At 46.2% G+C, this 22,066-nt stretch overlaps 1 protein-coding gene across 1 annotated transcript in view; it reads right to left on the bottom strand.

Annotated features, from left to right (window-relative positions):
* BMP7 (bone morphogenetic protein 7) overlaps positions 1-19,836 on the bottom strand; it is a 109,874-nt gene extending 90,038 nt beyond the window's left edge. The window contains exon 1 of the mRNA XM_061631190.1: positions 19,042-19,836. Coding sequence (XP_061487174.1) covers positions 19,042-19,483 — 442 coding nt within the window. The 5' untranslated portion in view covers positions 19,484-19,836. The remainder of the gene's footprint in view (positions 1-19,041) is intronic.
* Between the last annotated feature and the right edge of the window lie 2,230 nt (positions 19,837-22,066).

The following is a 22,066-nucleotide window of genomic DNA, read 5'->3' as shown; positions in this document are numbered from 1 at the left end:
TCACTCCAAATCTCTTGATGACAGCTCCCAGCGGCTTCATATAGATGTTAACTAGCATAGGGGACAAGATAACACCCTGCGGAACACCACAGGAACCACAGGACAACTCCCATGGTACTGAACAGTAGCCTCCCATAGCTACTTTGTGGAAGCGACCCTGGAGGTATAAGTGGAAGCACTGAAGCACAGTGCCCCAACCCCCACCTCCCTGAGATGTTCCAAAAGAATACCGTGGTCAACAGTATCAAAAGCCACAGATAGTTCAAGGAGAACTAGCAGGGACACACTCCCCTATCTCTCTCCCAACAGATGTTATCAACCACGGTGACCAAGGCAGCTTCAGTGCCTTGGTCAGGCCTGAAGCCAGACTGGAATGGACCCAAGAAATCAGTTGCCTCCAAGCATGCTTGAAGCTGGACCGCCACCACCTTCTTGAGCACCTTGCCCAAAATGGGGATATTATGATGGGGCCTCTTGTATTTTAGCAGGGAGGGCATTCCACAACACTGGTGCCATCAGTGAAAAACCCAATCTCCGAGCATATACCTTAAAATCCTCTGAAACATCCATTTTTGTAGCAAATCCACAGGAGTTCCTTGGCAGATAATACAATATGGAAACAGTTCTCTGAAACTGGAAAGTTTGGATACTGTATTACTATACAAGGATGATCAGGGAACCAGCGTAGTATAGCAGTTAGAGTGTTAGGCTAGACCCTGGGAGGCCACAGTTGAAATCCCGACTCAACCATGAATCTCACTGGGTGATCTTAGGCCAATTACCCTCTCTCAGGCTAACCTAAGGCTTAGAGTTGTTGTAGGGATAAAATGGGACGAGTATGCCACCATGTGCTCCTTGGAGGAAAGGTGGAATATAAATGCAATAGTGAATAAAATAAATAAATCATAGTGCTTGCCACAATGCCTCTGTCAACTTTGTTCCAGCAACATTATTTCTAAGATGGCAGGTGCCCTTCCCATCAGAAAGCAAGAGGATGTCCTGGACGTTTCTTTAATGATACATTTCCCAAGGAAAAATCATAATGTCTTAATGGGAGGGGTGCCTGCTAGGTTTTTTAGGGTGGGGGCTGGCATCTCTTTGGCAAGCATCTTTTGGCCATTGGTGCTTCATATGAAAACTGCATTCTCCACTTCCTACGTTTAGCGCCCTGCAAGACAATGTGGTTGAGGTGAAATTGGCATCCAGGACTCACAGAACCAAGTCCAATTCACTACCCACTGGATTTTACACTACCTACCCTTATTTGTTGCACAAGTATATGAGATCACCATTGCTAGCAAAAATAAGGGCAAGCAGAAACAACGGAAAACTGACAATAACCTTAGGAATAATTGTTCCATGGATTGGAACCAGAAGCAAAGCAGTGATTGCTGAAGCTACCCAAGGGGATAAAACTGGATCAAATGCTGGGTAGCTTCACAAATGCAAACACTGCTTGTTTTCAGCAGCTGTGCTGGCAGGTGACATTCTGCAATGCAATGTGCATGCATTGTGATGTTTTTCAGTGGTGTGGCAATACAATGCAGTCACAAGTGCAGACATGGCATCTTAGCTAATAACACCGCTACAGACAGATAACTGGCTTGGCATCTTAACAATGCCTGGGAAAAACCATCCTTAATCTGTGGAAATGTACATGGGAAGCTGCCATATACTGAGTCAGACCATTGGTCCATCTATCTCAGTACTGTCAACATGGACTGACAGGGAATCTTCTTCCTAGATAGCCACAAACTGTGGTCCATAGATCACTAGTGGTCCGCAAGCTTCCTTCAGGTGGTCCACAGCATGTTGACATTAAATATTCATACCGATTTTTAATTGTATTTTATTGCTTCTTTTATTTCTTTTATTGTATTATAATTTGAATTCTATTTATTTATTATTATTTATTATTATTATTTCTTATTAAATTTATACCCCGCCTTATGGCCCAAAGGCCCTCAAGGCGGCTTACAAAAAAACCGAACATAATACATCAATAAAATAATACAGTTCTCAAAATTAAATAACAAATAACATTTGCAGTAACTAACTATAAAATAAGGTGATTCCCGCATCATAATGTAACAGTCAGCAAAAAATAAAAATAAAAACAAAACAGAACAAAGCAGTAAAAAATAAAAATGCAAATTGCACTAATATAAAATACAATATAAGAAATAGAAGAGGCAACAGTACAGCATTCTAGCAAAGCACATTACAATTATTACAACAAAAAGGGGAAAAAATCATTAGGTGGTCTGTCAAGACCATCAATAATTTTCAAGTGGTCCATGGGCAAAAAAGGTTGGGAACCACACTGATCTGGGATTTCAGACAGGAGTCTCTCCTAGCTCTACCTGGAGGTATCAGAGATTGAACCTGGGACCTCAGTTGCTCTGCCACTGAGCTATGCGCCATCCTCCATGCACCTTATGTCCCCAGGCACAAAACAGTCTCCACTGGTTAATGAGGTGCAGGCATAAGGATGGCTAAGTGTCGTTCCCAGTTGTTGGCAATGGCAAGCGGAGAGAACACTGTTGCCCTTAGATCCTGCATGTAGGCTTCTCATAGAAATCTGGTCAGTGGCTGTGGGAGACCGGTTGCAGGTCTAGACAGACTGATCCGGAGTCCTGCTGGATCAGGCCAAAGGTCCTTCCAGTAAAGCATCCTGTTCTCACAGTGGCCAACCTGGTTCCAGGAGCTATTGAGTCTTGCTCTCCATGAATGTGACTAATCCTCCTCTAAATCCAGCTAAATTGATGGCCATCAAAACCGTCTTTTGATTCTTATCAATGGCCAAGATTTACTCTAATTTTAAATGGCAAGTTCATTCTACAGTTCACAATGGCAAAATGATCTAAACAGAAATCAGGAATTGCAACACTCCTCAGGTTATTTACATATGTGAGGGAGGTGAAGGAGGCTGGGGTGGGGTGATATTATTCTCTCCTTGAATACTGGGGTTTCACTTCCCTATTGTTCTGAGAAAATCAGCAATCTTAAGGCTTACCTGGGGGCCTATTCTGAGGGAGGGAACCACAAGGTGATTGCTAGACAACTGACAAGCACTTGCCTGCTGCTTTTAACTAAGCTGAAAGCAGCAGATAATCATAATGGTGTTTTGTTCCCTGATACCCATGACTAACCTGCCTTACCACAGGTCTCAAGTTGCAGGCGTTAGAAGCAGCAGCGCTAGTGCAGAGCAATGGTTAGAGTGATAGGTTAGGTCTAGGGATACCCAGGTTCAAATCCCCCAGTCTGACCTGCAGACCAAACTTGGGACCTTCTGCATGCAAAGACTAAGGTTTATTATTATCATGTATTTATACAGCACCATCAAATGCACATGACACTGTACATTTTGTTGTTATATGCCTTCAAGTCGATTACGACTGATGGCGACCCTATGAATCAGTGACCTCCAAGAGCATCTGTTATAAACCACCCTGTACAGATCTTGTAAGTTCAGGTCTGTGGCTTCCTTTATGGAATCAATCCATCTCTTGTTTGGCCTTCCTCTTTTTCTACTCCCTTCTGTTTTTCCCAGCATTATTGTCTTTTCTAGTGAATCATGTCTTCTCATGATGTGTCCAAAGTATGATAATCTCAGTTTTAACATTTTAGCTTCAAGTGATAGTTCTGGTTTAAACCAGTCCCTGCCAAAAAGGTGTACAATCTAAATAAACTTCACTAATAGGTAAAAAACCTTGCAGTTTAAGAATGTAACTATAGCCAACAGATATTTCTATCAAACTTAAAAAGCAGGGAAATTGGGCAGCTATAGTGAATGCACATGAGGAGCAGGAGACCTGACCTCCTCTCTGAGATATTGTACTGCCCTACACATTTGTCAAAATGCAAACACAATTTGGGTTGGTTTTTCACAGTCCAATCCACTTTCTCTGTAGCTTGGAAGAATTTGGTAACATGTGCCTCTGAGCATATGGTGAGTGGTGGCAACACCTGCCATCTCCAAATATGGAGACATACATTTTTGTATGTTTGTTGGTGTTCTTCTTACTTTGCTGTTGGAAAAACAGACTCTAGCTGTTGGAAAAAACAAACTTGTCCTGCCCAAGATGCATGTTTTCAGCCTGCTATGCTTAAACTACTCCACTTAAGTAAAGGTGGGTATGGTCAATTAAAAACAGAGCATACCTAGAATTTTGCTAGAATATATTTTATTTATTTATTTATTGCACTTGTATACCGCCCCATAGCCAAAGCTCTCTGGGCGGTTTACAGCAATCAAAAACATTAAAACAAATATACAATTTAAAACACATATTTTAAAAACAATTTAAACACAATTTTAAAATTTAGAACAATATAAAAACAATTTAAAACACATGCTAAAATGCCTGGGAGAAGAGGAAAGTCTTGACCTGGAGCCAAAAGGATAACAGTGTTGGCGCCAGGCACACCTTGTCAAGGAGGTCATTCCATAATTTGGGGGCCATCACTGAGAAGGCCCTCTCCCTTGTTGCCACCCTCCGAGCTTCCCTTGGAGTAGGCACCCGGAGGAGGGCCTTTGATCTTGACTGTAGTGTATGAGTGGGTTCGTATCGGGAGAGGCATTCCATCAGGTATTGTGGTCCCAAGCCGTGTAAGGCTTTATAGGTTAAAACCAGCACCTTGAATCGAGCTTGGAAACATACAGACACACAATGCAAGCAGGCCAGAATCGGTTTTATATGTTTGGACCGTCTGGTCCCTGTTACCAATCTGTGGAGGTTACCAGAGCATGGACAACTGAAGCCAGGTTATTCCTGTGCAGATAGGGACGTAGTTGGGCCACCAACCGAAGTTGGTAGAAGGCACTCCGTGCCACCAAGGCTACCTGAGCCTCAAGTGACAGAGATGGTTCTAGGAGAGCCCCCAAGCTATGAACCTGCTCCTTCAGGGGGAGTGCAACCCCATCCAGGGCAGGTTGGACATCCACCATCCGGTCAGAAGAACCATCCACTAGCAGCATCTCAGTCTTGTCTGGATTGAGCCTCAGTTTATTAGCCCTCATCCAGTCCATTGTCGCAGCCAGGCACCGGTTCAGCACATTGACAGCCTCATCTGAAGAAGATGAAAAGAAGAAATAGAGCTGCGTGTCATCAGCATACTGATGGCAACACACTCCAAAGCTCCGGATGACCGCACCCAACGGTTTCATGTAGATGTTGAACAGCATGGCAGACAGAACTGACCCCTGCGGAACCCCATACTGGACAGTCCAGGGTGCCGAGCAATGTTCCCCAAGCACCACCTTCTGGAGGCGACCTGCCAAGTAGGAGTGGAACCACCGCAATGCAGTACCTCCCACTCCCAACTCAGCTAGTCTCCCCAGAAGGATACCATGGTCGATGGTATCAAAAGCCTCTGACAGATCAAGGAGAATCAACACAGTCACACTCCCCCCGTCTCTCTCCCGACAAAGGTCATCATACAGGGTGACCAAGGCTGTTTCCATGCCAAAGCCAGGCCTGAAACCTAACTGAAATGGATCCAGATAATCGGCGTCATGCAAGAGTGTCTGGAGCTGGCCTGCAACACTCATTCCAGGACCTTGCCCAGGAATGGAACATTTGCTACCAGCCTATAGTTATTAAAATTTTCTGGGTGCAGGGAGGGTCTCTTCAGGAGTGGTCTCACTACTGCCTCTTTCAGGCAGCCAGGGACCACCCCCTCTCGCAGAGAGGCATTAATCACTTCCCTGGCCCAGCCGGCTGTTCCATCCCTGCTAGCTTTTATTAGCCAAGAAGGGCAAGGATCCAGCACAGAAGTGGTTGCACGAACCTGTCCAAGCACCTTGTCAACATCCTCAAGCTGCACCAACTGAAACTCATCCAAGAAATCAGGACAAGGCTGTGCTCTGGATACCTCGCTTGATTCACCTGCTATAACACTGGAGTCTAAGGCCTGGTGGATGCTAAAGATTTTATCCTGGAAGTGCCTAGCAAATTCATTTCACCTCCCACTGTTTTATCTTGTGCAAACTGAGACACTCTTCATGTCCATTGGCAATTATTCTGCATAACAGTTAGTGCCATTATTCCACAATTGTTTGTGGAGCTTTTCTTAGTGTTGCAAAGTGTTGCTGTACTTCACATATTCACAGAAACAGAAGCAAAAGAAAATTATTTACTATAGGAAACGTCACTAAAATTGCAAAGTAAAACAAACATTTAAAGTGACTATCTGAACTATATCATTTTAATATTATTGCTTCCTCCCTGCTAAAACAAGATCAGCACAGCATGTCTTGTTTCTGTTATTTGGGCTGATTGCAGGTGTTGCCACTACTCACCATATGCTCAGGGGCACCTTATCAAATTTGTCCAAGCTGACCTGGGGGAGGAAGTGGATTGGACTGTGAAAGACTAACCCAAATTGTGTTTGCATTTTGAGCAATTTGTAGGGCAGTACAATATCTCAGAGAGGAGGTCAGGTCTTCTGCTCCCCTGGTGCATTCATTATAGCTGCCCAATTTCCCTACTTTTTAAAGTTTGATAGAAATATCTGTTGGCTATAGGTACGTTCTTAAACTGCAAAGTTTTTTGCCTATTAGTGAATTTCTCTGCTTTTTAATCCGGGAGGTAAGAAATGGGATCCTGTGCAAGTTTCCTGAGGATGGATTGATCATTTGCATGCTTATTGAATTCAGTGGGATTTACTCCCCTGCAATCATGGCTAGGATAGGTAAAACTGACCATGGGGGGGGGAGAGTAGAGGGAAGGAGGAAGGGAGGAGAGGGGAACAGAAGGAGGGGAGAAGAAGGGGATTGGAAGGAGAAGGGGAAGGGCAAAAGGGAGGTGATGGGAGGGAGGAGGAGGAGGGGAGGGCAGGTTTGATCATTTGCATGCTTATTGAGTTCAATGGGATTTACTCCCATGCAATCATGCTTAGGATAGGTGAAACTGACCTAGGGGAGGAGCAGGGAAGGGAGAAGGGCAGGAAGGGGAAGGGAGGAGATTAGGTGGGCGGGCACTAGGCAGAGGGAAACATTGTGAACAGTATCATTCTTTTTCAGGGTTTTCCCCACCTTTCCATTCTACAGAAGGCACATGTAGCCTCCCACCCAAATTTAAACCAAAGCTGTGCCTGGCCACATCCACACCAGGCCTTTATTCCACTTTAGACAGTCACAGCTTCTCCCAAAGAGGCACTCAATTGTCCCTGGCAGAACAGGGCAGGGCGGGCAAGCTGGCAGCATACCCTACAAACCCTATTTGCACAGTTTTTCTAGCACCCTAGTGCTAGAGACTTGCATCCATTACTGCTATCTTGGGCAACAGCAAAAATATATGCACACTGGTATTTACGGTTTTCTTTACCTTTATGATGGCAGCTCAGAGAACGGTGCACACTAAACAATGAGGTGCAGATGCTGGGAACTGACAGTCAGTTAAAGGATAGGATCTCTTTAACTGTGAGGTTTCAATACGTTTATCAAGTTAAGTTCCCAGATTGTCTGGGGGAAGACTTGAAAATTAATCTGGTCATTTTTTGTTGTTTTTTTAGAAAAGGTTTGGAGTGTGCATATGTTCTTCAAGCAGCTTTGCATGTTGCAAGGAAGTGCATAATTATGCGCTTCTTCTTTTTGCAATTCCAAGGCAAACCGTGCATCGCCTCTGTGGCTATCTAAGCATCTGGAGGATACACATCCCCCTCACCCATTTACTGCACAAGCACAAAAAGAAAAGAATAAGTGTTGTTTGCTTGTCCTTTGTCTTGTGGTGCTTCCTTGCAACTTACAAAGCCATTCTGTGCCTTTTCGTAACGGATCGGATCATTTGTTCCAAATGCAAAATCTTTGAGATCTTCCCTCATCCTTGCAAAGCTCACCCACGTAGCACTTCCCTCAAAAACTTATTCTCTCCCTCCAATGACCAGATACACAAAGGGGTAGGTAGGAAACTGCTTTGAGGTCAATTCATGTGTATCAACATATTGCGATTGTTGATGGTATTATTTATGATTTTTCTGTACTTTGTTGACTTGCTTTAAAAAAATGTAACTGAAAAATACCCACTGTGGTGCTATGATACTTCCCTACTGCAATACACATTATGGCATTATGGCACTTCATTGCTACACTTGTTTGACGTATGTAACAAAACCCCACCTGGGAAACACAATGCCCACAAGAGTATCTCTTACAAAACCAAGGCACACAGTTTAATACAGGCTGCAATTTTAAAAGACTGCTATTGAAAACCTCCAGTTTAAAGGGGAGAAATCCATCCCACAATAGATCTTCTAATTTCCACTGTCAATGGAAATCTGTATGTCTGAAAGCAGGTGCTGTGCTTGGCTATACAGGCTAGCTAGCAACTAGTCTAATTCATTAAGAAGCCTATAAACAAGCTGGTCTTTGTCCCATGGAGATGAAAGAACTGAGACTATAATAGGATGAAAGGTGTGCACAAGGATGAAGAAAGCTATTATGGATCTATGTCCTTTCTTAAACTCGTCCTGGCATGCACTGTTGACAGGGGAACAAAACCATACAGACAAAACTCTCAGAAGTGCCTTGTTGTTAATAGTTCTCCCTGTCTATGTTAAAACGGCTGGATCTTGCCTATCATCTTACTAATGACAGCCCATGCTAACAGCAGGCAAATACAATAGAACTATCACAGCACCATGATTTCTTGAGGAGCATCTTCCCTCCCCCAGCACAGTACAACATTAGGATGGCATCTACAACCAGGAAATTAAAATAGAAAAGCTTTTCCTGAACTGAACCAGAGTGCTGTCCCATAAAACAATCTGCCTACATCGTGAAAACCAGCACATTGGGAGGTGAAGAAGAGCCTACCCTTCCCCCTGATGTGCTATATTTCTATGTGCAAGGAACTTTTTCTACCCAAAGGTAGTGTCAAATGCGTACCCACCTTCATCTAATCTGAAATAGTTCAAGAAGAAAGTTACCAGTTAATTGTATATGCTGACCCTATAAGAACATAAGAAGAGCCTGCTGGATCAGGCCAATGGCCAATCTAATCCAGCATCCTGTTCTCACAATGGCCAACCAGATGCCCATGGGAAGCCCGCAAGCAGACCTGAGTGCAGTTTTCAGCAACTGGTATTCAGAAGCATACCACCTCTGACTATGGTGGCAGAGCATAGCCATCATGGCTAGTAGCCATTGTTAGTGTTATCCTCCATGTCTAATCCTTTTTTAAAGCCATCCAAGTTGGTGGCCATCACTGTCTCTTGTCAGGGTGAATTCCAGTTAAACTGTGCGCTGTGTGAAGAAGTACTTTGTCTGTCTAGAATCGTCCAACATTCAGCTCATTGGATGTCCACGAGTTCTAGTGTTATGAGAGAGGGAGAAAACCAATTCTCTATCCACTTTTTCCATGCTATGCATAATTTTATACACATATGTCACCTCTGACTCGACTTTTCTCCAAACCAAAAAGCCCCAAATGCTGCAGCCTTTCCTTACAGGGGAGTTGCTCCATTCCCTTAGATAATTTTGGCTGCCCTTTTCTGAACCTTTTCCAGCTCTACAATATCATTTTTGAGGTGTGGTTCCAAGAACTGTACACAGTATTCCAAATGTGGCTGCACCATACAAAACAGCATTATGATATCAGCAGTTTTATTCTCAGTACCTTTCCTAATTATCCCTAGCATGGGATTTGCATTTTTCACAGCTGCCATACACTGAGTTGACACCTTCATCGAGCTATCCACTGCGATCCCAAGGTCAGTCACCGCCAGTTCAGACCCCATGAGCGTATATGTGAAATTAAGATTTTTTGCTCCAATATGCATGATTTTACACTTGTTTATATTGAATTGCATTTGCCATTTTTCTGCCCATTCATTCAATTAAGACAGGTCCTTTTGGAGCTCTTCGCAATCCCTTGTTGTTTTAACAACCCTGAACAATTTAGTATCATCTACAAACTGGGCCACCTCACTACTCACCCCAAGTTTTAGGTCGTTTATGAACAAGTTAAAAAGCACAGGTCCCAATACCAATACCTGGCGGACTCCACTTTCTACAGCCCTCCATTGGGAGAAATGTCCATTTATTCCTACCCTCTGCTTCCTGCTACTTAACCAATTCCCAATCCATTTGAGAACCTCTCGTCTTATTACATGATTGCTATGCTTACTCAAGAGTCTTTGGTGAGGTACTGTACCTTGTCAAAGGAAAGTGCAAGTACACTATGTCCACAGGATCACCTCTATCTATATGCATGCTGACTATGAAGGGGTTAGGGTGGAACCCAGTATGATATATGATATGATAATTATCTTAACATTGTTCCATAACCCAGTATGATATATGATATAATTATCTTAACATAGTTTTGAAACATGTCTGTTTTATGAAAGCTGTGATCTCTTGCTAAACAGGAGCTGGCACAGAAGGAATTTCTATCCAGCATTTCAACTAACTACAAAAAGAAAATAGAAAAAGAGGAAGACCAAACAAGAGATAAAGGAAGCCAAAGACTTGAACTTACAAGTTCTGAACAGGGTGGTTCATGACAGATGCTCTTGGAGGTCACTGATTCATAGGGTCGCCATAAGTCGTAATCCACTTGAAGGCAGATAACACACACACATTTCAACTAACATTTTATGCTCTTCTTTGGGCTAGAATTCTTGCAATGTTGCTTAAACTCTCTCTAAAAAAATAGTTGATTTCAAAATTTCAAACTGTAATGTAGGCTTCCCATAGTTTTTGCTGACACAGAGATAATGGATGAGAATTCTTAGACATTTATGGAAAGTCAGCTAGCGTTTTAGGAAACCAAGAATGCATGCTGTTTCTCTGGAATTACACCTGCATTTATCTAATCATTGCAACTTCTACTGTTGAAGGGATTTAGAAAATGGAGCCCCTCCAAGGATTGGTATCGCACTTCTTCTCACAGAGCATAGTTAAACTATGGAATTCGCTCCCACAAGAGGCAGTGATGGCCACCAACTTGGATGGCTTAGAAAGAGGATTAGACAAATACATGGAAGATAAGGCTATTAATGGCTATGAGCCATGATAGCTATGCTCTGCCTGCATGGTCAGAGACAGTATGCTTTCGAATACTAGTTGCTGGAAACCGCATGTTTAGAGAGTGCTCTTGTACTTTCGGGCTTCCCACAAGCATCTGGTTGGCCACTGTGAGAACAGGATGCTGTACTAGATGGGTCCCTGGCCTGATCCAGCAGGCTCTTCTTATGTTCTGTTCCTAGTATTACCATGAACCAGGAGTGGGGAACCTCACGCCCGGGAGACGAATGCAGCCTCCCTATGTGACCCTTGGGACTCTCCCCAGACCATACCCTCACCACCTCTGCTCTGCACCTTCCTCAAGTAATCTCCCTTGGCTGGAATGTACCCTTTGACTGTGACAATGTCTTCGCTTGCCTAGAAGGAGGATTGTGGAGACAGGTGTGGGTGCAGAAACCTCTGACTTTTGCATGCTGGAATGTAGCCTACTGCACAAAGGTTAAGAGTCACATCTATTGTTATGCCCCCTTTTGCCTCTAGACGCACCCACCACTGGCATGTGGCCCCTGGAAAGTTGCCCATGCTGGAATGTGCCCCTCGGGCAGCAAAAGGTTCTCCACCCCAGCAGTAAACAATGAAAATGAGAGCTGGTTCATTCATTCATGTGCATCTCTTGATTACTCACCATTTGATGCAGCTGAGCGTCTCCAGTCTCCATGGAAAAGCAATGCACTGAATGGGATATAAAAGTTCTATTTCTGGTGTTTAACCTCATGACTTAATCACACATGCAAGTCATTGCCTGATGCTGTTGTAGCCATCAAGTGATGAACATGTCCCAAGGGCAGAGAGGCCTGGATGGCATTCTTCGACACACAACCCCGCCTGTGGTCTCACTCAGAAGTAACACCTCTTTAGCCCTTTACATCCTAACAGCCACACCTTGTTGACTATTCACAAGACTCTTCCAAACCATCATTTGATCATCAGCATTCTTAGTTGGCCATTTGAACAATCATGAAGTTCTAGGCAAAGACCATTTATATGACAATATTAGTCAGGCTATCATTTCATATTCAAAGGGTGTGTCCCTTCAAACTCCTGAGTAGTCTCTGCTTGTTTAGAACAAATTGTGTGCGGGGGGGGGAGGCTTTAAAACTCTCTCTGTTCTGAACTTCGGATTGGGTCTAGATTCACAGACATCTAATCTGTACATGTGGTGGTTTCACGGGCACATGTGACACAGGCTAAAAACAGATACAGAAAAACTAGTACCTATAATTATATATTTTAAATAGAACACTTGCCCCTGAGAGTGCTCTACTCAAAATCCAGTCAGTTTATCCAGACCCATAGCAAACAAAGAGAACTCCCCATTGGACAACTATGCCCCATTAAAAAAGCTCAGCCAGCTGGAAGCCGAAAAGTGACAACTTTCATGTAATCTGCATAAACCCATCCAACATGTGCTCACCAAAAAGAGTGCAGGCTGGCAACCCAGACTCAGCTCACCAGAAAGAACAGCAAATGAGGATTTACTAGGAAATCTTTCTGGGAACCATTAAGGCCACAATCCACTTAATGCAGAGCTCTTCCACAGACCTGAATAGGATGCCTCTGGCGTAAAGGGTTTGCGGCCTGTAGCCTGAAGAAGAAAAGCAATCCCATGAGCAATCCTATGAAAGCTGAATTCAGAAAGTTGCGTGTTTGTTACTTCGGATTAATTAATACAGAGTACAAAAAACCCCACATGCATTGGGGAGAAGATATAGGCCATTTAGACATCCTCCTTTACTTTTTAAGATGTTTTTAAAGCTTTTTTTAAATGCTTTTTTAAATATGCTTTTAAAGGTGTCCTGTTTTAAAGTCTTTTGTTTTTAAGATGTTTTAGAGTTCTTTTGGTGTTTTTGTTTGCCACTCTGGGTTCCTTCTGGGATAGAAAAGAAAGAAAGAAAGAAAGAAAGAAAGAAAGAAAGAAAGAAATTCGTCTATTTACGGCAGCTTAAATACTGCCTCTGTATCGCCTTTTCCACTGGGACCTCTCCATCTGTAGCAGCTGCAGCAACATCACAATGATTCAAAGGATGTCTAAGCTGCTCCATTTGTTACATGCCACAGTCTGTGCCCTGTTGCAGTTCAGATTCCCAACTTTGAATTAGTTTCACAGCAAAATGCAGGAGACAGCTACTAAAGGGAAGCCCTAGAGATGGACATCTGGGCATTTTTTTGTTCAGGAGGCAGCAAAGGCAACAAAACGGATCAGGATAGGAAGCAACTAGTTCTAAGTCACCACAGCAAAAGCTCTGAACCAGCTCTTGAGTGCCTTTAAAAGATGACACTAATTGAAATTAACTAATTTGTGGGAAACAGCACCTCGTGATCAATCATCACAACTGCATAGAAAAAACTGAGAACCTTCTCTTTATAGCAAGTTCTCAAGACTTCTTGGTGCAGAGTTGTTATCCATCAACACACTTTAACTAGACTTTCATTCACAGCAAAAAAAACCCTCACTCTTTCAGTGCATGTCTATGGGAATAATCTCATAATCCTAACTTAATCACAAGGGTCTTTATTTTAGATTATAGGATCCCATTGTACCATCACACCCTCTATGACACAGATTGGTATGTTATTTTTACATGCTTTGTATAGCGCTCAAAGCAAACTACCATTCCCCACTTCCACTGTGGAACTAGGTACCAAAATATGTGCATGAAAGGGTAATTAGGGCTGGTAATCAAGATTTTGTTACCTCCAGGCTCTAACCATTCATACACGTATGAGCATACTCATTGGTGAAGCTTTCGATTGAGGATTGCAGCCCATGTTATCCATTGCAAGTATGGAGCCCAATGGACCCTAACTGTTAATAACTAATTAATCTGGCTTTTGAACGTGCCACTGCTTATCATTCATTCCAGTCATGCCTTGAAACAAGTTAGCGAGCAGGGGATTGCAGTCGTAAAGTGAACCCAGTGATGGTCACTTTGCAGGGTTCTAGGCAGTATTTAGGATAGCTGATGACCAAGTTGTTTGGCCCTTGAAAAGCATTTCAGGTGGCTATCCAAGAAACACTTGCCCATAAGGAAAGGTACATATCTGAAAACCACTCAGCAATGTCTGGTTATGTGTTAAATGTATGGTTCTCACACAGTGGGGCAGCCCTCACCTTTGGGGAGTACGGATCACCCAGAAGGGAGAATGAAAACTTCAGAGGAAGGACAGGCAGGTGGTTCCAGTCTTCTCTCAGCATTCAAGACACAAGGGTGGTCTGAATGCCCCCTAACAGAGGATCCTCACTGATTCACATTGGATTTGTGAGGGTAACCATCAGCCCAAAACAATGAGGGAAGATTCTTTGCTTTGTTCTGATGGTGGTTACCTGTGTGTAGATTTAGGAGGGGTCAGAAATGTCTTGCTCTAGTCCCTTTCCCAAAGGCCAGTATTGGGCAAGGGTCCCAATCCACAGATGTGTGGAGACCTTTTTGCCTACAGGAAGAGGAACATTGTTGTTGCTTAGAGAAAGAGAGCAGCTGTGGCTGCTACTTTGGTTCTTACATACAGCATTTGTTCCAGCTGCCCAGGGAGTGAGAGCTATTATTGCTGTTTGCTCCTGTCTTCTTTTGATTGTCATCATTGCTGCGCTTCTCATTGAACTGCTTGTACTGGGAAGATCTGCTGCTGGGCATAATGAAGATGGCGGCGTAAGAGCTCGCTACGGCTGGAGCTCCGCCACCATATGTTTCTTTTAACACCTTTTAATCACCTTTTAGCGTTATTTTTGGGATCAGGAACGCCTCCCCTCCGTTTTATAACTTGCAATAAGTTTGGCTGTATTTTAATTTGTTTGTTTGTTTGTCTGTCTGTTGTTGTGTGAATGAGATTGAGTGAATGTATGTTTGTGTTTATGTTGTTTAAGTGTTTTGCTGTATTAGATTTATTTTAAGATGTGCCTGGGAGAACGTGCCTTGGGCCTCGCAGGGAGATTTTCGGGGGCCCCAATTAACGTTGTGACGGGTAATGGGAGGTATGGCGTTGGGAGGAGAACGTGCCAGGTAAGGGGAACTCGTCCCAGACAAGTTGTGTCTGTGTCTTGTTCCGGTTCTCCTCCTATCCACAGGACTGTTGGTTGTACTGTCAGCCAGCTCTCGGATCTCCAGGTGCTGCTTTTAAATGCTAGGTCGGTCGTTAATAAAAACCCCCTTATCCACGATTTGATTGTGGAGAAGGGTGCCAACCTTGTGTGTATTACCGAAACCTGGGTGGGTGAGCAGGGAGGAGTTGCTCTTTCCCAGCTTTGCCCACCTGGGTATTCGGTGCAGCACTGTGGTAGATCTGAGGGCCGGGGAGGCGGGGTTGCTGTGGTCTATCGGAGTTCTTTCTCTCTCACTAAGCACCCTGTCCAGACAGCGACTGGTTTGGAGTGTCTTCATCTTGTGCTGGGCCAAGGAGACAGATTGGGAATACTATTGGTGTACCGCCCACCTTGCTGCCCAATGGCTTCCCTAGCTGAGCTGACGGAGATAGTCTCGGAGGTATTGTTGAGATCCCCCAGACTTGTGGTACTGGGGGATGTCAGCATTCATGCCGAGGCTGTCTTGTTCGGGGCAGCTCAGGACTTCATGGCCTCCATGACAACCATGGGGCTGTCTCAAGTTGCTACTGGCCCGACGCATGTATCAGGACATACTCTTGATTTGATCTTCGCCACTGGTCATGGAGATGGTGATCTGAGGGTGGGGTATTTTTCATCTACTCCATTGTCATGGACAGATCACCGCTTGCTGAGCTTTAGACTCACGGCAACCCTTTCCCTCTGCAGAGGTGGGGGACCTATTAAGTTGGTCCGCTCCCGGAGGCTTATGGATCCTGTTGCTTTCCAGAGCGCTCTGGGAGTTTTTCCGGCTGATAGCACTGGCGCTCCTGTCGAGGCCATGGTCGATCTGTGGAATGCGGAGATGACCCGGGCCATTGACATGATCGCTCCCACGCGCCCCCTTCGGTGCAGAACTCAAACAGCACCGTGGTACACCCCGGAGCTGAGAGTGATGAAGCAAGAGAGAAGGAGGCTAGAGTGCAGGTGGAGGCGAACTCCTGACGGATGTAGTCATTCTTTGGTGAGTGCTTCCACTAAGTTGTATGTAAAAGCGGTTAGGGCGGCAAAAAAGTCATATTTTGCTGCCACCATTAGATCATCTCTTTGCCGCCCAGCGGAGCTTTTTAGGGTGGTACGAGGGCTTTTACATTCTGGCCCTCCTGATACTAAGGAAACATCGGAAGCTCGCTGCAACGAATTTGCGGAGCACTTCCAGGATAAGATTGCTTGCATCCGTCGGGACTTAGACTCTGATGTTATGACAGATGACTCCATTGAAGTGTCCAGAGCGCGGTCTTGTCCTTCATTGTTGGATGAGTTTCAGTTGGTGCAGCTCGAGGAAGTGGACAAGGTGCTTGGAATGGTGCGGGCGACCACGTCTGCCCTTGATCCTTGCCCATCTTGGCTGGTGAAGGCCAGCAGGGCTGTAACCACCGGCTGGGCCAAAGAGGTGATAAACGCCTCCTTGAGAGAGGGAGTAGTCCCTGGTAGTCTCAAGGAGGCAGTAGTGAGACCTCTTCTAAAGAAACCTTCTTTGGACCCAGATATTTTGAACAACTATAGACCGGTGGCGAATGTCCCTTTTTTGGGCAAGGTCCTGGAGCGGGTGGTCGCCGGCCAGCTCCAGGCGCTCTTGGATGAAACCGATTATCTGGATCCGTTTCAATCCGGTTTTAGGCCTGGTTTTGGCACTGAAACAGCCTTGGTCGCCCTGTATGATGACCTTTGTCGGGAGAGGGACAGGGGGAGTGTGACCCTGTTGATTCTCCTTGATCTCTCAGCGGCGTTTGATACCATCGACCATGGTATCCTTCTGGGGAGGCTCACGGAGTTGGGAGTTGGGGGCACTGCTTGGCAGTGGCTCTGCTCCTACTTAGCGGATCGTCGCCAGAAGGTAATGCTTGGGAAACATTGCTCGACACCCTGGACTCTCCATTGTGGAGTCCCTCAGGGGTCGGTCTTGTCCCCCATGCTCTTTAACATCTACATGCAGCCTCTGGGTGCGGTCATCAGGAGTTTTGGAGTGCGTTGCCATCAGTACGCTGATGACATGCAACTCTACTTCTCCTTTTCACCTTCTTCAGGTGAGGCTGTTGATGTGCTGAACCGTTGCCTGACCGCGATAATGGACTGGATGAGAGCTAATAAACTGAAACTTAATCCAGACAAGACTGAGACACTGTTGGTGAGCTCTTTACCTGCCCAGATGGTGGATGTTCATCCTGTTCTAGATGGGGTTACACTCCCCTTGAAGGAACAGGTTCGTAGCTTGGGGGTCCTTTTTGACCCTTCCTTGTCGCTTGAGGCTCAAGTGGCCTCGGTGGCACGGAATGCGTTTTACCATCTTCGCTTAGTAGCCCAACTACGCCCCTATCTGGACAGTGACGATCTCGCCTCAGTTGTTCACGCTCTGGTAACCTCTAGACTGGACTACTGTAATGCGCTCTACGTAGGGCTGCCCTTGAAGACCGTTCGGAAACTTCAGCTAGTGCAAAATGCGGCAGCCAGGTTGTTAACGAGGACCCGCTGGTCTGCGCATATAACACCTGTCCTGGCCCGCCTGCACTGGCTGCCTATTTGTTTCCGAGCCAGATTCAAGGTGCTGGTTTTGACCTATAAAGCCTTACACAGTGTGGGACCACAATACCTTGTGGAACGCCTCTCCCGCTATGAACCTACCCGTTCACTTCGTTCAATATCCAAGGCCCTCCTCCGGGTACCAACTCATCAGGTTGCCCGGAGGATTGTTATTAGATCTAGGGCCTTTTCTGTGGTGGCCCCCGAACTGTGGAACAGCCTACCTGTGGAGATACGCCTGGCGCCTTCGGTACTTTCTTTTAGGCGCCAGGTTAAGACCTGGCTATACTCCCAGGCATTTTAATGTTCAATGTGTTTCATTTAATTTTTTTTTCATTTAACTTGTTGCTGATTTTATTGTAATTTTATTGTAATATTGTATTTTAATCTTGTTTTGTTCACCGCCCAGAGAGCTATTCGCTATGGGCGGTTTAAAAATGAAATAAATAATAAATAAATAAATAAATCTTTGTCCGTAACAGCACATCAAGAATGGCTTGAATGCCAAGGATCTAGCACAGGCTTTCCCAACCAGTGTGCCTTCAGATGTTGTTGGACCACAACTCCCATCAGCCTCAGCCAGCATTGCCAATGGTCAGGAAAGATGGGAATTGTGGTCCAACAACATCTAGAGGCACACTGGTTGGGAAAGGCTGATCTAGCAACACACTGCAGTGGATATGACTGGGGATGGGGGAATCCCAGAAGTTAAAACAAGTTTAGAATGTGATGGCGGGACGGAGGGGAAGAATGGAGAAATGCGGCATTAAACCCTTCCTTTGACAGGGGTCTCACACCCACAACCAGAGGGTTTATCACCAAGGGCTCCAAAGGTGGACTGATGTTTTTAAAGCACAGCTTGCTATTTCTGAGTGAAGCGGCAGCATCTAATGCCAGGGCAGACCCTGAAGAGGTGGTCATAAATAATTTTACGTCAGTTCAAGCACAGCGTTTTTTAAAAAGGGCTTTAAAACTCCATGTATGAAGGGTCCAGCAGCAAAGTGTCCTCTCATGGGGCCCACCGCTTTGGGCCACTGTAATTCCCCACCATGTCCCAAGGTGCCTCTCTACTGGGGACACTGGAAGAAGTGGCTGTCTGCTGCTGCCAGATAAACCCACAGCCAGGAGCCCAGGGCAGGTGTCAGCACCAGGGGGCCTATGAGGGCACAGGTGCCCTGACAACTGCCCATGAATACCAGGGTCTAGTGCCCGGTCTGGGCTGCTGTGACCTTGCATGGCTGGTGCTAGCCACCTGGCTTCATCATCCATCAGGTTCCTCCTGGCTTCCCTTAGGCCAGGAGGGAGTGCCCTGAGTGTTTACCAAGTGTTTACCAAGCACCTTCTTTCTTTCTTTTTTCCTTTCCCTCCCTTCCTCTTCAGAGAAGAGACTCACCCATGTTCACAAAGCTCATGACCATATCCGCCTCGGTGAGGAAGCTGCTGTCCTGAAGGCTGGCCAGGGGTGGCCCTTGGGTGCTGAAGATGGGCTTGTAAGGGTAGGAGTAGCCCTCGCCGCCGTCGCTCCCGCCGGCGCCCTCCTCCTCCACAGACATGGCATTGTAGAGGTCCAGCATGAACATGGGCGCCGAGTTGTGCTTGCCGTGCAGATGGGGCCTCGGCCGGTGGGGCAAGCCCAGGATGGAGAGGATCTCTCGCTGCATCTCCCGGCGCTCCTGGCTCCGGAGCCTCCTGTGGATGAAGCTGGAGTGCACCTCGTTCTCCACGGTGAAATCCGCCAGGGCGCACCGGAGCTCCAGAGCCCAGAAGACGAAGAGGAGCCAGAGGAGCAGCCGGGCGGCAGCCGCCAGCCGCTTGAACCACCCCGCCGCGCGCATCTCCGTCACGGGGGGCAGATCCAGGGAGCCAGCGGGCTGGGCGGCGGCGGCGAGGGCGAGAGCGGCGGCCGGGCGAAAGAGCTCACCATTAAAAAGGAGGGGGCAGCGGAGCGCCCCCGCGGAGGGATCACTTGGCTGGGGAGCTGTCCTGGCGAGCCCACCTCGAGGCGCGCATGGTAGCCGAGGCGATCCGTCCAAGGAGGCAGGCAGGGAGGCGCGAGCCCGCTTAGTTCGCCAGAGCCATACGCGGGGCGAGGAAGACGAGAGGAGGAGACCGAGCGACCCCCTGCCTCGCCGCTGCCCTCGGGGATGTGCCGGCCGGCCGGCTCGCTCGCTCTCCCGCTCACCTCTGTGCGCGTCTCGCAACCAACCAAAGGCTTTTGAGCGGCTGCTTTGCAAAGCAGGCAGCAGCGGGAGTTCGCGCAGTCAGGGGGCGGAGCTCAGCGCCTCTCTCACTCCCTCGCCGAAGTCAGAAGTGGCCCGACGAAAATCGACAGCAAAAGGAAGCCTCTCTCAACCAGCCAGGTTGATCCGTCGCTTGATTCTCCCCGGGGAAGAGGAGGAGGGAGCCAAAGGGTCCAGCAATCTCTTATCTCCGCCGACCGTTCCCACACACACACGGAAAAGGAGGTCCCCAGATTTTCCATGCACCTCGTTAGGATCGCGGGTAGACGGCCTGCCACCTTGGCAAAAGGGAGAGCGATACACTTGTTTTGCATAGGCATGCAGCCCGTTTCAGGGCGTTTCAGTAAGTCCCGGCTGTTGTTCGGCGGGGCTTACTCCCCCAGGTAGGATTTCACGTGGGCCGCCTTAGACGAGCCCCCCCCCCAACGGCTTCAGTTCATGCAACCAGGTGGTTGCGGGTCGGGCAGCAACGCCTGGCCAAAGATCTTGGGAAAGCGGGGTTCAACTGACGACATGCATTCTAAGGCACGGGCGGCGGCGGGGGGCAATCGCCCCAAATAAGAAGCTCACCACCACCTGGTATATTTTGCCCACTTAGATATATACTTTGCCCCTTGTGTCCCTCCCCACCCCCCATTTTTTTCTGGTGCCGCAAGTGCTAAAGTGTAGTTGCTAGGCACACTTTGAGCGGGGGGAGGGAGGTTATGCTGTGGAAACGATACTTTGGGGCGGTTAGACATACTGAGTTTAGTAGGGAGCGATGCATTTTAAAGGTGCGTTCTTTTCTGACACCTTTCTGTTCTTGACGAAAAAGGCGGCTCAATACTTATTCCTTTCAATCTTCATGACCTCATACTACTGGATAGGGGCTTTGCTAGGTACTTATAAGACTGGGTGCAGAGCCACGACACAAATTTGCACAGATCGTGCAAATGCAAAATCCGTATGCGTGGATATAGGTTTGGGTCTCCGAGCAAATTAAGGAGGTGGCGGCCTGGGCATTTGCGCTTTGCATCGTGCTCAGCAGCCTTGAGAGCAAAAAGTAGTTTTCTTTTAATTTTTTACGTTTAAAGGGGGGTGGCAAAGGACACCTGGGCCAACCCGTAACAACACGCTAATAACATATTGGAACCTTTCCTTACTCCCCAATTCCTTTCAAGGCACCCCCACTTTTCCTCTTTCCTCGTTTTCTTTCTCATTTTCCTTCTCTTCCTTCCTGGGTTCATTCTCATTTTCCCTGTCCTTTCTTGTTCTTTTTGCTTAAGAAGCAGCTGCAGGGAGGAAGCCCGTGGAGTAAGAGACTACATCATCATACATTTAAAGCACTATGATACCACTTTAATAGTCACGGCTTCCTCAAAAGAATCCTGGGAACTTAGTTTGTTAAGGGTGCAAAGAGTTGCTAGGAGATCTCTGTTCAATTTACAGAGTTTCCTGGGAAGAGGGTTTCATTGTTAAATTACTCTGAGAATTGTAGCTCTGTGAAGGGAATAGGGGTTTCCTACAATGCTCAGTGCCCTTTATATACTACAGTTTCCAGGATTCTTTGGGGGAAGCCATGATGGTTTGAAATGGTACTGTATAATAGTGTTTTAAATGTATCATGCGGATGTGGCTTGTACCAGTTGTTTGTGCTGGGGATGGGGAGATTTAGGATAATCATCTAGCTCAGAGTTTATTTGAATTAATATAAACTGGAAGTATATATGTATGTGTACATCAGAAACAATTTTTTACCCTGAGATATCAAATGTATATGTGATTATTATCAGGCATGTAACTGATGAAATAACTAACTCCCCCCCCGCCAGCCTAATCTTAAAAATTTGCTACATTAATCCAAAATGGTATGAGCCAGTTCCCAGACAAAGCAGACAGCCAAAGAAGGTTCAGATTATAGGTAATTTCTATGCAAAAACAGCTCATCACTACTGTTTGGTTGTAGTGTTGCACATGGTAACATGACTACTGGACTGCCTCTAGACTGCAGACGCCAAAATATAGAAATCTAGAAGCCAAGGAGATGGTTTCTAGTTACAAAAAGGCAGATTTTGACTTTACATCAGGAAAAACTTCCTACGAGTGGTACAACAATGAAAATAATTACTGAGGGAGGTGATGAGTCCTCCAACATGGAGGTCATTCAAAGAGGCAGCTGGACAGCCACTTGTTGGGTAT

Source organism: Rhineura floridana, chromosome 6 (assembly GCF_030035675.1).
Source record: "Rhineura floridana isolate rRhiFlo1 chromosome 6, rRhiFlo1.hap2, whole genome shotgun sequence".
Lineage (NCBI taxonomy): Eukaryota > Metazoa > Chordata > Lepidosauria > Squamata > Rhineuridae > Rhineura > Rhineura floridana.
The sequence above is the reverse complement of the archived record's forward strand: the minus strand, read 5'-3'. Positions and strand labels throughout refer to the sequence as shown.